The 16,605-nt window shown below is 38.7% G+C and overlaps 2 protein-coding genes across 2 annotated transcripts in view; both read right to left on the minus strand.

The window, feature by feature from the left end:
• Positions 1–8,393, minus strand: part of LOC119738824 (cilia- and flagella-associated protein 54-like) — a 79,141-nt gene extending 70,748 nt beyond the window's left edge. The window contains exons 1-8 of the mRNA XM_038213791.1: positions 8,184–8,393; positions 6,032–6,137; positions 5,779–5,922; positions 4,944–5,115; positions 4,251–4,309; positions 3,639–3,782; positions 2,498–2,611; positions 1,630–1,731 (exon numbers count right to left, since the gene is read on the minus strand). Of these exons, the coding sequence (XP_038069719.1) occupies positions 1,630–1,731; positions 2,498–2,611; positions 3,639–3,782; positions 4,251–4,309; positions 4,944–5,115; positions 5,779–5,922; positions 6,032–6,137; positions 8,184–8,368 (1,026 nt within the window). The 5' untranslated portion in view covers positions 8,369–8,393. The remainder of the gene's footprint in view (positions 1–1,629; positions 1,732–2,497; positions 2,612–3,638; positions 3,783–4,250; positions 4,310–4,943; positions 5,116–5,778; positions 5,923–6,031; positions 6,138–8,183) is intronic.
• A 1,351-nt stretch (positions 8,394–9,744) lies between these two features.
• Positions 9,745–16,515, minus strand: LOC119738068. Its single transcript, XM_038212793.1, has 4 exons — positions 16,262–16,515; positions 15,397–15,510; positions 13,074–13,151; positions 9,745–12,180 (listed from the first exon to the last, which is right to left on the minus strand). Exons 1-4 carry the CDS (start codon positions 16,298–16,300, stop codon positions 11,332–11,334), a joined length of 1,080 nt encoding a protein of 359 aa, XP_038068721.1. The 5' UTR covers positions 16,301–16,515; the 3' UTR covers positions 9,745–11,331.
• Positions 16,516–16,605: the final 90 nt, after the last annotated feature.

Genomic DNA, 16,605 nt, shown 5'->3' on the forward strand with positions numbered 1-16,605 from the left:
AAAATTTCTTGGTTAGGCCCAAAAAAAAAAATATTCGGTCTCTGGTCAGACCAAAGTTCCGGAATTGACGCGGGGACGCGGCTTCTTTTTTTTTTTCTTCAAGCTTGGATTGTACAAACAAGGTGGGGTACTATTTTGCTTTTTTTGGTGTCCTCATGTACACTGGTGTCCTCCATAATTTGCCTTGGTGCTCTCGATCATTTGCCTTGGTGCAATTTCCCATTCCTTGGTGCTCTTTGGTAAAAAAAAATTGAGGAGGTGCGGCAATAGAGGGCGCTGTTGGAGCTACCACGGAACATTTTGGAAAAAAAAAAGATTGACGCACATGATTAAAATCGACGCGCGCGCTGACCAGAGACCGACTTATTTTTTTTTTTGGCCTTATTTCTGTGTAGACCATAACCTAACCATCAGTATTTCCCACAAGAAACAAGTGTTGGAAAATTAAATTGAAGTTATTTCAAGAATTGAACGTGAGTCACCGAGTGCATGCTGTGCTGGAACTGGAAGGAGAGAGGGGGTTGTGATTTTCGATCTTTGGAAATCACAAATGTACTGGTGTACAAACACTTCACGGCAAACACATGAGAAGACATCAAACCAACCACAAAAACAACACAATGTTCACAATACACATCTTTCTATGAAAATCGACTTTAATTCATATTTGTTACATCGAGAAGCACCTGGGTCACATGCTGAGGATTCTTCTTCAGTTTGGAAATTTGGTCAGTTTACACGAAATCAAATATATTCTGTCATCTTGTGCTTCAGAGTTAATTGAATTTGCATTAAACACGCAATGAAAGTACGTCAAACTGTTGCCAACTGTAAATCTCGATTCAACTTGCTCAAGCGTGTGCCATCATTCCACATGCTTCAATTCAAAGAAGTAATGGGAGACTTTTGAGATGATTGGTGGCAGCAAACACACCGGTCCTTTTCACTTTACGCCATTTTGAAGCCAAGAGCAAGTTTGCGCAAGAACTATTGTTGACAATGGTTAACCATAGTTCGACTAAAGTTTGCCCGAACTCGGTCTAGTCGACAATAGTTGACTACGCTAGTCGACTATTTGGAACCAGCCTACCTGGTTGCATCGCTGGTAACCAATAGCTGTGCGCATTAATAATGTACAGCAGGGAGCCAGGACTCAGAAGTGTTGACATTTTGACCATCGTTTGATCAGAGATGTCGCACGTCCCTATTACTGCGCAGATGTAAGTTACGTCACAAATCAACCACTAGTCGACTAATGGTCCTTACCAGAACTTGCTCTAATGTGCACATGCTCAAAATGACGTTAACAATAGAAAAGGACCGATGTGTTTGCTGCCACCAAGAATCTCAAAAGCCTCCCATTACTGGATCAAATACAGTCACAAGAAAGTATCCCAGCTAAATGTACCACTATCTACTACATGATCCATAATTTCTATGGCCGTGAAATATGTCTTGCAAGTACTACCATGCAACAAGAGCAATAAAAGCAACTGTTCAAAATGGTCCAAACTGTTTAGGAATGTCATCACATTCTGAATCATACAAAGAAACATTTTTTATTTCATCCTTCACAGATATCACAGTGAGTGAGACTTCTACACTTCTGAGTTTGTGTCTAAGACTTACCGACTGTGCATCTTTCAAGTTGCTCCTTGTTTTGGGACGCAGGAGACCTTTTGGTTTCTTCCTGGTATCAAACACAGCACGCTTGTAGACCATGATGCCCAACTATCAAATCAAATCACAGCAACATTATCATCTTTAAAAATAATACCCAACTTCATTCCCATTTTATTTTAAGTGACAATATTGTCCGTTACAAATTATGAAGGGTATAATATTGTTCCATTTATCTTTGTGAGGATATCATCACATTACAACAGAGCTTAAATATCTCCCTCCTGTCATTCTTCTGTTTCAAGTATTTGACACAGAAGAAGTCCCTTACTTCTCACTTTTGCAACTGTTCAGCCGGGTATCGCAAGGATTGCCTATAAACTTATCCTGATCAGTAGACTTATTATTGGTCACATTATTGTTAGAAAAAAAGGAGCAGAGTTGATCAGAATTTTGTTATGTGACCGGACAACATAAACAGTTTCGTACACACACCAGATGATTATTTAACCCTGACTCCCCAGCCTAATTTACTAGGAACCATGCCCATTCTGGCAAATTCCAACACCCACATGGGAAATTCTACACACACTGTTGGACTTAGTTTCTGGAGGTATGCCAACCCCAGTGTAGAAGAACATCAGTTTAGGGGTACTGTACCTATCCCAACAGATTTAAGCAAAACCTGCTGTTGAACTTTGATGGGTTGTGTTCGGTTAGGGTTAATATTACTGAAGTAAACACATTGGACAATATAACAAGTATCTCAGGTGTGTGATGCTCTACGACTCATGTCTAAAAAACATTATAGCTAATTCAAAACCATTTTTTATGTGTTTAATTAGAAGGTGGATATCCATCACAGTCTAATACATACCCTGACAGCTGACTGTCTAAAGATGATTTCAATCTGGCCACTAGGTGGCGCCGAGCTGATTTTCTCCAGCTGACTCAGCTCATTGACTTTGCTCAAGGCACGGCGGGCAAAACTCTGTTGTGGAGAAAATTGAAGAGACATCAGACAATAATTTTTTTTTATTGGGAAATATTGCAAAATAGTGTCTAGAAATTAGTACTAACATTCAGTATTGCAGTTGGATTTTTTTCTCAGTCCTAAGTATTCAGAAATATAAGGTTACAGCAGAGGAATAAAGCCTAAGCACCAAAGCTGATCTGAGTACCAATATCACTGTTTGGACACATGGGTGCCTACAGGCATTCAAGAAATGCACATTTTTGTTATAGACAAATCTGGCGGCAGCCATTATCTGCGGTGGCCCAAGGCTGCGCGTGAGTTGCGCTTGGGGAGTACGCATGTTCTCTGGGCTCCCTCGACCAAAAGGAATACCAAAATGCACGTGCACCTCATCTTTAAGAACGCATGCATCATGCGCGTGAGCGTGACACCACCGCAGTAAAAGCTTCTAATTCTGGTCGGCGGATTCCACTATAGAACTTGGACTCATACTCTGGGCCCTATTTCATGGCTCTGCTTACTGTAATAGCGAAAAATACCAGTTTACTCTTGCAGAAAACACTGTGCTTACGGTAAGCGTATTTAGCGAGGAATTTTGGCTTTTGTATGCGTATGCGCACATCCTGTAACTAAGCATTCTGTGCTTACAGGGTTACCACAGTTTTTTTTTGTCCTAGCACTGTTAGCACAGAATGATTATCTTAAGCGCGGAATGCTGTGCTTAGCAGAGCCATGAAATTGGGCCCAAGTCAGAGTCTGTATACAACTTTTGTACAACTTAAGTACTATTCTGTTCAAATGATGAGATTCCTAACTTGAAACAAAAGCCCAAATACTTAGACTACACTATCTTGTTTTTTTTTAGGCTTAATTAATACTTCTCTACTTAGAAAACTACTGAACTACAACGCTGCTAGTGCTGTATGCTCAGGCCAATCTGAGACCTAAACAAAAGTCATATCTACTGGTTCCGCACTGAATCCATAAACAAGACAAACATCACTGGATGAAATTGGACAGATTTTGGGGTTTTTTTTGGTACCTCAGCATGCTGGGATGCCTTGCAGTCATAGTAACACTGACACACAGCCGTGTATAGTGTGGTCCTCCAGGACAGGTAACGAACAGACAAGAGTGGCACCGAATGCTCCATGCACATGCAGGCCCACAGAAGGAATTCCAACACCTAGGTTGATATAAAAAAGTAAGTGTGAACTAAGGAATTAAGTGCCATAAGTAGACAAAAATAAAACATATTATGAAATCAAGTCTGTCAAGGCTTTTCGTCGCATGAGTACCATTTTGAACTGATGTATATCACCTTGCTGTATACAGATAGTTACCAACTATTTTCATTTTGCAGAGTCACTGAGAATGGTGAACAATAAATTTTGACTGAACCCTAAAAGCCAGTCAAGAATAGCCAACAATTTAAAATGACTTTACAAAGACATTTTGTCGCAGCCTGCAAAAAGTTAGCATCATCAGATTATAACAAACTGTGCCCTGTTTTAAATGCCAGTCAAAATATATATATGAGTAAAAAATATTTTCTTTTTTGCAACAATATATTAATTAAAAACCCATGATTTAAATCCTTTTGAAACTTTGATACACATCGTTCATGATTCAAATGAAAACTGAAAATTGATACCTTTGCTGAGTGGCCCAGTGTCATCAGATGTCTTGATACACTGTAGATGTGGATTGTTCCTGAAAAAAAAAATGACATTGAAAAGCATATGCAATGTAAACCTTGGCAATCAAGACTCTGTTGGTTTCAATTAAAAGATATTAAATAACAAATATGTTTGTTTTCTAACTTCAATACCTTCATCACATACAAGGCTGAAGATTAAATAATATTTGAAGGTTCGCATGGTGAAGATAGCAATAAGAAAAGGCCGAAAAAATAATAGTTCAGCTTCAGATTACCCTACCTACCCTATTTTTTTTTGGGGGGGGGGGAATGGGAAAAAAAACCCCAAAATCATCAATTACTACCTTTTACCCTTGACTACATGCAGAAACCTCCATATGATCGTACACAAAAAAATTTGCCCCCCAAAAAATTGCCTACCTTCCTACCCTATTTTCAAATGCCATGTAATTGGAAGCAGAACTATTTTTGTTTTTGGCCTAAAGATTTATGAGTACCCGTGTTTTTTTTCAATCGGGTACCCGATTCCCATACTACCCGTAAATGCACACCCCTAGACATTTTAGCTGGTAACTTGTTTTCCTAAGCGACTTTCTGCAGTTAGTAGCCACATGAATTGGACACTAATGCCATGTTTCTTTCAATCTACTGTAGAGTGCTCCACTTTTGCAGACTTGAGCCACCTACCATTGTAGACCAGCCAGCACAGCGGTTCCCTGGGCAGCACGACCTGTGTGATGAGCCTGAGGAAGGCCAGGATCTTGAGACACATGCTGACTGACTGGGTGTTCTGTAGCTTGGGGTCCGTCAGTAACACCAGCTGGTAGTTACAGATACTCTTGCCATACAGTGCTCGGAACTGACAACAACAAATGTAATACATGTAACACTTGTAACTGCATAAACTAGGAAGTGAACTGCAAGGCCTTGTTTTATTATTGAGTGTACCAAGAACATTGATCAGAATGAGATTAGAACCAAGGACCAGCAGAACGCCTCATGCTTGCTGACAACTACACACACTAATCAATTATCACTTAAATGTACACAAAAAAAATCAGGCGTTTGGAAAACAACGTGTTTAAGAGCAATGCCTAACTCTCTCTCTCTCTGTAACTGTTGAGGTACATGTGCACATGTCCTTTGCAATCACACTTTCCTCAGTGTACAATGCTATTGGAGGAATTTTGTTACTTTTTCAAATTTTATATTCAAAACAAAATTGAATAAACTGGTATCTTTTTTGAAAGATGTATTCCTGAAATGTATAATCAGATTCAACTCTTTGACTACAGGATTAATTGCCTTTTAAAATTAACATTCAGCTGACATACGCATCACAAGACGTCTCAAGCAGGTTAAATTCCATGGTAATACATCACCATGCTGGAACGAAGAGAGTTAAAAATGCTTCTCAAGATGTTTCTCAAAAGGTAAATCTTAGTCAATAAATAAATTAACAAGGGCAGAAAAAAACAGATACCAAAGGATAGACCTTTCTTTAGGCATCGGCAACACTTACTGTAAGGCTGGCATTATCGGTTTCCAAACCGTCCGGGAAGAAGATCTCCTTGACCGTGCTGATGTCTACAATGTCCTCAATGTGCTGATCACCAAACTGGTCTAGGTAGCGCCCATAGCACTGCCACACAGCAAGATTGTACTCCTGGAATACAAGACAAGCAATTTTTTGTGTCACCGAAGTGTTAACTATAATTCCTTGGGCATTTTTTAAATGATGGGAAAGCTCATGAGGTAAAAAGGGATCTCCTTACTTTGATGGTAACCAGGAAGTCTCCCATCTGAATGACCTTCTGCTGATAGTAAGTAGTAGGAAGTCGCCCCTCGTAGGAATTCCATAGTGCAAACAAGGTATCAGCTCTGTAAGAATCAAAACAAAAAAATTGTCGGTAAATTCAACCTTACCAGATTTTTATATACAAAAACTTTCTATTGTACTGTGCGTTTGTATTTAGATTGCAATCATACGAAGTAACATTAAAATTAAGTAAATCAGCTGATCATCAACCAAAAAAACCCTGAAAAACAAAGAAATAAACTGCTGTAATATTTCACACTTTTTTACAGTTAGATTGGGACGGTGTACATGTACTGTGGGACACTTTGCATTAATGAATGGGGATTTTGAGTTGCTGCGGCTATCTGTAAAATCAAAACTTCAAAGTTCAAGTTTGGAAAGACTGTAGTCATCCAGCAGAGTTGTCTTTGTTGTTTACAAAAAATTGACTTTTTTCAGTTTTGATATTTATTTTTTTAACGTACGCCAATAATATAATACAGACCCATGCATAGGTGCCCTCGGGTATGTAATGATCTGCTCAGTTTGCAGCAGAAAATCAGATGGCCATTTTTCGGCCGCCTAAGTAAGATCTGCTTTTTCGGTATCAAAAAAGCAGAAAAGTGGAATGCACAGTTGTTGTCAAAACGTTTGATCCACTCTTCTGCTTTCCTGAAAGGAGAAACAATTATTTGTTTATTTTGTGCTTTTTGTATCATTATACGTACAATACGCTCCATCAATTGCATCTGTTTGTAACAAGGTAAAACTTGCACCCATTTTTACACAGTTGCAGATACGATTTCAGAAATATTTCGCCAGACTCTCTATAGACAGGATAGATGGGCATGTCAACGCAAAAATGCTACCCCCCCACCCCCCCCCCACCCCCCCCCCCCCCTCTTTTCCCCCTTGCATTTTGAAGCCCTAGTTTTCAAACAATCTAGATTGGCTACAACTGTTTAAAAAAATTATGGCAGTGGATATTTTGCCGGAGACGGCAAACCTTTAGTAAACGTTAGTTTGCCGGATATGCACTGAACATGCGCAGTTACTGTTTTTTTGTACTTAAACATTTTCCGGTGACAAATTTTAGTCTGGCTCCATGCCAATATTTTTGCTGTAACGTCGTATTCACAAGATGGGATTCAGACCATTTTATAATTTCGGACTTTATTTCCCTTTTAAAAAAAATCCTCCAGAGCCACAAATCTGAAAAAGAAAATGTAATACTCTGCAATAAAATGTTTGAGACATGTTAAAATAATAAAAGAAGAATATTCTTATTTATTTGGGGATGGGAAAAAAAACTTTAAAATGTGGCATGGGGATCGGGATCGAACCCGAGTCATCCCGCTCACCAAAGCCTTTGCTTAACCACTACACCAAACGTGCTACACAACTTTTGATGGGAAATTCAATACATCTTATAATTCAGCCCTATCTTAAAGAGTACAGCGCCCTCTGTTGATATGGATTGCCGCCGGCAAACCTTTAGTAAACGTTAGTTTGCCATCATTACCTCCGGCAAAATATCCACTATCAAAAATTATACGTTTTTAATTAGGCCTAATTACTAATTAGGCCTAGGCTACATTATTGGTGTAAGCATCAAACATGTTTCGGTTCCACGAAGAGTTGGACATCAACGTAAATTGTCTTCCAAAATAAATGTCTTCCAAATAATAAATGTCCGCTTCCAGATAATGGTGAGAGTTCGTGCATGTGCCTGTACTGTAAATATCGGAGGGAAAGAACATTGCATCCTGACGTCACTTTTTTCATACTAGTAGAAATGTTTCTCATTTCCAGACTCAAGTGACAAGTCTTTTTCAACATCACTGACTTCCATTGATACTACTACTAGTAGTAGTAGTATCAATGGAAGTCAGTGATGTTGAAAAAGACTTGTCACTTGAGTCTGGAAATGAGAAACATTTCTAATTTTGTTTTAAAATACTTTATAGGTGCCGAGTTGGTCAGGTGCCGAGTCGGCAAGGTGCCGAGTTGGCAGGTGCCGAGTTGGCAAGGTGCCGAAGTGACCGGATACCGACCCATTTCCCCTGGAAGTTACTTCGCACCCGTACCCTTCACAACACACGTCCGAAAACTGGACAGGCCGATCTTACCCTCGTGAAAACGCCTCGTCATCTTTCTTCTTATAGGCTGCCGAGGCTTTCTTTTTCATAAACTGTAAGAACAGTTTATACTCTTCCCCAAATGCGTTAATTACAGGATTTTTATCACCGCTGTAGAAAGTGGAGGATGGTTGATTGACGGATTGTGCAGCCTTGTGCTGCAGAATCACCGCCATCTTGAAAACACTTTACACAGTTGCTATGGTCGGTTCCACTATTTACAAAGGGGGTTATATCCGTATTTATTCCTGAGGGGGCATTGTATCACATAAATGTGTCATTATATATTGATAAAAGAAACAGGTAACAGGTAAAAAAATCGTTGGAAAAATTGTCAGCATGATGGTGGCATGCACGGAGTTTCTTAATCAACTTACGATCAACAATAAAACAGAAATCTTCACACTGTTTCTGTAACTAAGGCTTTTGGTCGCCACTGCAATTGGTATGGTTAGGCCCATCAATCAAAAGTTTCCCCCGCGCGCGCGCGTGGATAGCCTGTATGTTGTTCATCCCTGTTTTGGACCTTGTTTTCTGAAAAAAAACCCACCATAATTGATTGGGCTTCCATTCCCCCACTCCAAATATTGGGAAGGAGGAATTCAGTTTTATAATTGAATGATTTAATTTTCCCTGCAAATAGCTTGAGTAACTCCAGCTGACATGCTCATATTCATTCACATGTGAATGAATATGAGCATGTCAGCTGGAGTTAACATACAGCTGACATGCTCATATTCATTCACATGTGAATGAATATGAGCTATATGAGCATGTCAGCTGGAGTTACTCAAGCTACCCTGCAAATTACTTCTTTTGAAGTTTAAATGAGTCTTTCAAAATAAGCAGTTTTGTGAGCGCAAAAGTAGGCCACATACATTAAGAATCCCCGTCACATGAAAATCCGACTCCTATGAAAATCGGACCCCTTTTCCCTATTATTGGTTAATCCCTCTCACGTGACCGGTCACTTTCCTAATTACCATACTTACGCATGCGCGGTATTACCAATAGTCCGAATTTCATAGAAACGTAAATTCACGCTACACCCCTATGCACATCTGCTAAAGCTCCATCCCAATGCTGAAATGATTCATTTGACTAGACCAAGAACTTTCAAAGAGAAAATCACTGCAATTTTTTTTTCAGTTTTAATTGCATTTTTTTAAATCACACACCTTTACATAAATATTTATAATTATTTTTTTAAGAGAAAAATGGAATGCTTTCACACAAAATATCTCACTTTCACATTTAAATGCATGTTGCAAAGCAGAGCCAGCCACACCACAAATAGGTTGCCATGTACTGCAAAGTTCTAAATTATAATGTACAGTTGACTCTCGTTAATACAAAATCCATTGCTAATAAATTTTGTCAATAAAAATTCTGGTTATAGTGAATAAAGCCTTGGTTCCAACTGTACATGCACAGCATTCTGATACACAAACGTTTTGGCTAGGTCTGGCCGAGTTTGTATTAACAAGAGTCGACTGTGTTTAGGAAAATTGAATATTATTGAATTCATCTTTTTCTATGTGTTAATTATTACTTTGAGAGCTGTCACTTACCAAACACTTGAATACTGTATTTAACTGGACAATTAGTTCTGAACGTACAAAAGTGAACAATTTGTGTACAATCTGCAAATTTAACAGTTTATTACAGCTGAATACTGGCAGATGGTACTAGAATAATACTAAAATGTTGTTTTGGAAAATCTGCTAAATTAAGTTGAAATGCATTGGAGTTATGCTTCAGATTTTGATAGTATTAAGTTCAACATTTAACTGTATTATTTTCTTGTAGCTTTACAAAAATGCTTTATTTGTTCCTTAATCCTTGAAATTAGCATCCAATAACACGTTAATAAAAAATGTGCTTGTTGATTTTTTTTTAGCAAAATAGCAAGATAGCAAAATGTTCACACAAAAAAAGCAAATATTTACAAAATACTTCCTGCTTCCAATACATGTAGCAAAATACAGTTACAATTTACAATATAAAATTTACAAATCTTTTTACAACTGAAAAATTAACCTTATAACTAAAAATTTGTAGTGCTAATATATATTTCAAGTTGAAACTTTAAAACCAGTCATTTTTTAAGATGATATTAAGGTCGTTACAAAATGGACGATACGTTACGACTCAAAAATGTATTCACCGACTTATGAATACTTATTCGCAACAAAAATATATAAAATGTTTTAGTGTCTAAAAAATACATGATGACATACTTTTGATTGACAGATCTTGATGTGAATTGGCAAATAAGTGCAGACAGAAATCGATTTGTGAAATCCTTAAATCGATTTGTAAAATCCTTAAATCGATTGGAAAACCCTTAACTTGATTGGAAAATCCTTAAGTTGATTGGAAAATCTGTAACTTGATCGGAAAATCCTTAAATTTACAAATTATGCAGGGAAAGACACAGGTGGATTCATTCTCTAAAAAAAATATTTCAGATACATTTCAAACACGATTCTACTGCCGCTGCATAATCTACACTTTTTAAAACGGTTTCCGACTTAATATTCAATTTTTTTCTTCAACGATAAAATACCAAATAATTGGGGGCTTTTAAACATGATCTTAATGAAAGTCAGCAGAGGTTTATCAAGCGATAACATTTTTGTCTTCCAGAACTCAAGTCAACACAGGGAACTTTTGCAACATCGGTAACTCCTTTTCCATCTATGTCATTTTTTTGTAAACAATCTGCACAGCTACATGTGTGTAGGCACTTTACTTGTCTTTATAATTGCTGTTTTCAGTGGTGTCTCCAGATTTTCGGTCCAAGGGGAAAAAATGGGTAATTTTTCTGTAAAATGGGGGGGGGGGGGAGGGGGTGGGCGGGGTCAGAGGGGGAGGGGGGGAATTAATACTAGTAATGGTTGTGGGTCTCTGGCGCTTGCATTAAAAAAAAAAAGGTCAAATGTTGCCAGGGGTTGGGAAGTTACTCCAGGCCCCCCTCCCTCCACCCCCTGACTGGAAAAAAACACTGGCTGTTTTGGGTTGAAAGAAAGCAATTCTCTTTTTTTGTCATCAGAACTTATCCAATCTGATGAATACTGAAAACTTGTCTTTCATGTCTATGGAGATCTGCAAGGAAAAAAATGTTCATGAAAACGATTCATTCTGCCATAGCTTCAACAGGAGCTGTTGACTGTGTGATGGAATTACTTGCAGCCATTGTTGGACCATTACCCAACGGTTTAGTGTCCACGCTGGTGTTCATGTTTACAGTGCTGGACTGATTCAGCTCAGGCCGGCCCTCCGTACCCCAAGCAGTGGACTGGCAAACTGTACCCTTGACTGTCATCTGTGGCGGTCTCGGCTGGAGGGGTGGGCTAGGCTGTCTGTGATTGGCAGAATTAGTCTCCGCCCCGTTGACCTCCGGGAACACCCCTGTGGCGGTCTTCGGGCGGGGCTTTTCAAAGTTCAACTCTGTCGTTTCGGCCTCGGGACGGTGCCAATTCAAACAGTCCGCGACGCTGGTGCGGAAAATCGGTGCCGATCCCGTCCGCGACCTGCGCAGCCTCGTCATGGATATTTGCTGCTTGGGCCTGTTGTAGATGGACTCTATCCTGGGGTTGATGTAGGTGTTGGACTTCTGTACCGGGACTGGGTTCTCCTCGATGGAGCCGGTGTTCATGTTGGTGTGCACCCAGGGGTTGGGCTGTTGATGCCGGTGCGTAAACTGGTACGTCGTGATCGGTTTGTCCTGCACCATGTCGGGCGGGTCTGTATACGGCGTTGGAAGGAAAGCCGGTGCTGATGCGGAGAGATACTTTGTCGGCTTTGCGACGGCAGGAACAAGGATCTGAGGAACTCGGTTTGTCTCCGAGTTCCTAAAAGTTTCTCTGTAAACAGAGACAACAGGGCCACCGTCCTTGATTTCTTTCGCGTGTGGCACCCAGGAAATGAAGTCAGGCCGGAACTTGCTGGTACGTGCATGAGTGACTTTTTTCTTGCCCAAACCCTACAAAAGAGTGAATAAAGGAAAGGCATTGTTTTAAATTCAAGTTTAAATGATTAAGTTTTTGAAATTCTTGACAAACTCATTTACCTACTCCAAGACATGATATGGGATACTCTTGATCATCAAAATAGCCATTCATCATCAAAATAGCCATTCAAACATTCTGAAAACCCGCGAAAGGTAATTTTAACATTTTTTGTTCTGCAATGTTTTCATTATGTCCTCATTATTGGAATTTACTAGGTCATTAATAAAGGCCAATGGAACGTTTTGCATAGTTCCTTGTGTGTGCTACATTCATGTTAGACATAAACAAAAAACACTGCGTAGTATGCCTGTCCTAAGATATGGTGGTTGTTAGCAGCAAGGTACAAGGGACTCTTTGTAATGTTCGTGTGTGTCATTTTCAAGAGATTAAGTCACTACATAATTAAGCCCATACGTAACAGCCCAAAAATAAATAGTTGTATAAATTTCTGTTTGATTCACACATTTTCAACACATATTTCTTCAAGGAGAGAGAAAGACTTCTGAATACAAGAAACAGCAGCCATTATGACCCAGACCTTTTTAGGTTAGCTTTGTACAGACTTATCCGGCGACAGCCATATTCTGAGGTGGCACCAGGCTCGCGCGAGGTGATACGCATGCACTCTAGGCTCCTTCGACCAAAAGGATCAACAAAATGCGCGCGCGCCTCATCTTTAAGAATGCGCGGCATGCACGCGGGCGTGGTGCCTCCTCAAAAATGGCTTTTATTTTCATTTGCCAGGTAAGTCTATAGAAAGAGGTGATATAAATGTCATCATGCTTGCAACAACGATGGAACTCGATTAGTAAATCTCGCCCCTTATATGTACCCTTAACAGTAGGGAATGTTTTATTCAACTTACATCTTGGAAGGAGGTGACAGTATTCAGGAACGAAAATCGGTTGTCATGGTGGGAAAACTGGTGAGCTGTTGGACGTGTCTATAAGAAAACCCAAACAAATAATGTTGTTAATCATTGTAAAATACTTGAACAAATCGAAGAGGTCTATTTCACTCTATAAAAATTTCAGTTTTTAAATCTGAGCAGAAAATGATAGGCCCCTATTATTTGCTTATTTGTCCATAAAACAAACCTATGAAGTGTGTATATTCAATGTTAAATAGTTGTTGTATGGCTCGTTGTTAAATACAGAATGCATCACTGATAAGAATTTATAATTTTCAAGAGTCTCCAAGTACTAGTGAATTCATATGAGGAAAAAATCTCAGAAGATAATCTTTATAAATAATATAATCTGAAATAAATGTAATACATGTACATGGCGTAAGGGCCGTAACCATGCAGCCTGGTGGTGGAAGGGGATGTCGTTTTTTACCAATAGGTGGATTTTTCCATGTGTCATAAACAGTTGAGTACGCACACATGTATACACATTTTGAGCACTTTTCCCTCATGATTGAATGTCAATCATGAGGGAAAAGTAGACCTGCTCTGATTTTTTTGGGGGGAGGGGGGTTCTGACCCCCAATCCACGCCTCCCCCCTCTAACACCTATGGACTGCCAGAAAAGTTTCTCCGACTTTGTTTTTGGTTAATCATTTGTAAACAATGGAAACTAACCAAGTTGCTCTGGTAATTTGATTCATGATCATCCATTTGTTTTCTCAAGAATTAGCATCCATGGCATTTAATAGCTTTGGAAATAACAAATCACTCTAACTTTGCCATGGTACAAAAGAGCCTGCATATATTTGTTCAGTCATTCATTCAATACAGTACAAGCGCTTGGGTTTCCGTCAATATTTACACTAGGCGCCGCTCTGAAAGGGTCGTGTTCCCATTAGACCCATGCCCCCCTGATCTTTTGGCTACTCCAGTGACCCAGTTTACTGATAACTAGGATCATTTATTAAGTATTGCATTGTGATATGAATATGGGCTTATAGCATCAGACGATGCACCTATTGCGAAAGGCTTAAGAGTTTTGCCGTAACACAGTAATGTTCAAAAAGCTATGCGAAGAAAAAAAAACAGATACCAATGCAGCCTCCGTAAAAGCAGTTCAAAAAGAAGAACAGTGTTATTCGTGTATCTACAATACTTTTCATGCATTTATAATTTAGCCCCCCCCCCCCCAACAAAAAAATCTGTGTTTACAGTAAGCCAACCAACCCAGATTTTTTATTCCTAAATTTCTGACCTCAATCTTTTATGGCTACATTTGGCCAAAACTTTAAAATAGAGTATATTTTGAAAAATAAAAAAAGTGTTCCCTTTGCAACTTTTTTGTGTTATTGGTTAATCAAACAAAAATATCAATAGATTAATGAAACAAAATAGTGTTAAGTCACCCGATAGAAGAGTGGCAGACAAACGTTAAAAGTTACTAAATATAATTATTTTCCCTACCTACCTACTTTGATAATTTTAGGACATTAGCATAAACACACAATTCTTTTTTGGGTCATATGAAACTTGAAATTATAATTCATGATAACTTTCAATTTTCAAATTTAATTATTAGCCAATCTCTTACGTTATTCCCAAGCATGTTTCCAAACAAACTGTTTTTACAAATGCTTTCAAATTTGATAATTCAATGTCACATTTTTTTTTTTTTGTGTGTGGACTGTTCACTTGAAGTAATGATTATGTTCTTCAAAGCAACATAAAGTTAGTTATTGATGAAAAAGCGAGAACAATCTGCAGAGAAATTATGGTTTTGTTGTTCTTTGGGACCACATTTAACAAGCTCATTTTTTGCCCCGCCCTCTACTTTGATTTTACTCTGTATCCACACTATATGTGTGTGTGAACAATATACAGATGATTATTTTTATATTTAGTTAGTATCTACCAAGCACAACCAGCCATTTTGTTTTCAATCAGTTGTTTATTTCTCTTTTTAACATGGTTGTAAGCATCTTCCATTGTGATTCCCTAACAACTACATGACATCAACAAAGTAAAAACATGTCAGTGGCATCGATCAATAATTTGGATCAATATGCAACAGCTTTGGGAGCATTCCTTTTTCACAAAGTCATATAAAGTTTTTGATTCTCAATACAATGTGAAAAATCCACACTGGTCAAACACAACAGGACTCCAATGAGGAAAGAAGAAAGGTTGAAAGGAAAAGAAAGCCAAAAGCATGAATTAAATAAAAAAAAAAAACACTGGGAGTAAAAGGGACACAATGTCATCCTATTTCATCTCATACCTGTAATTTTCTGCAGAACTTCTCAGGAGGTGAAGGTTTTGCTTGTTGTCTGTAGTCGTTGACAAAATCATTTCTGGATTTACTCCTGAAGTGACCGTAGTAGCCCGTAGGGAACTGTGGAATAGAACATATCACTGCATTTAATACACAGTGATTCTGTTTACAAATGGAAAGAATGTAGTATGATTACCGTGACAAGTAACACCACGTCTGTGGTTGTGAACAAAGTCTATGAAGAGTTGAATACATTTTCAAAGTATATTTTCTAACGTAATGGCACATGTTTCTCAGTCCCACATTCATGTCTTTTCAACATTTTTGCAATGACTGACGTTCATTGAGGTATTATACATGTATGATGAAAAAAGTGGCATCAGGATGCAACCGTTTTTTTAATCCCAAATGATGTGAGAATACACTTTAGATGTACGATTCTACGAATACACTTTTATATCCTTTTTTTAATTTAAAGATCCATGTCGAAAGGGATCCCAAAAAGTTCGTCGAGTAGGGATCCCCTTTATTATTATTAAACAGAAATTTATACATGAATTTTAGTGAAAATAATTGATATTTGTAAATTACACATAAAAACATAATGATTTACGATTTCCCTTTTACTACGTTTTAGTCACTTTCAAGATAGGCCTCCTGGATTTTAGCAATGATACATCCATTGTGGAGAATGTCGTGATTTACGAGCCACATATGCACGGGCAAAATGGCGCCACATTGGTGAAAAATGATATGCACTGCTGTCAATACACAACACGCCATGTCCCCCAGACACGCACTACAGTGCCAAACTGCCACTGCCAAGCCCACTGTCAATGCACATGTACAATACTGTGAACGCTATACTTACCCAACTTCCCTGCGAACTAATGTGGGTCGTCTTTGCCATCCCAATATTTAACGCCAACAAATCACCAAAATGTCGTGGAAGTAAAGGCTTCAATTTTACACCATGTCTCCAGTAGGGAATGTAGTATTAGTAAGTCACCTGGTTGTAAAAGTTTTCGACAAAAGTTTCTTGTATTTGATGATTAAGGGAAACTATCACCTACTCGCGGCGCGCCGTTTCTAGGGGCTGGCGACGTTGTGTACGGAAGTAAACGCTCCGTCGTCAAAGTCCTCATGAATATGGATGTTGATCGTAAGATTGCCGCACCAATCAAAGGATTGAACGGATAAATGGGCGGAGCGCTA

This window comes from Patiria miniata, unplaced genomic scaffold, assembly GCF_015706575.1.
Source record: "Patiria miniata isolate m_02_andy unplaced genomic scaffold, ASM1570657v1 HiC_scaffold_3, whole genome shotgun sequence".
Taxonomy (NCBI): domain Eukaryota; kingdom Metazoa; phylum Echinodermata; class Asteroidea; order Valvatida; family Asterinidae; genus Patiria; species Patiria miniata.

What these genes read in the sequence shown, in the direction of transcription:
- LOC119738068 (XM_038212793.1), bottom strand. Translation starts at nt 16,300, where the DNA reads ATGGCAAAGACGACCCACATTAGTTCGCAGGGAAGTTGG. An exon ending in AGTTCTGCAGAAAATTACAG is followed by an intron (nt 13,152 to 15,396) that starts GTATGAGATGAA and finishes GTTTTCTTATAG; the next exon opens with ACACGTCCAACAGCTCACCA. An exon ending in CTGTCACCTCCTTCCAAGAT is followed by an intron (nt 12,181 to 13,073) that starts GTAAGTTGAATA and finishes ACTCTTTTGTAG; the next exon opens with GGTTTGGGCAAGAAAAAAGT.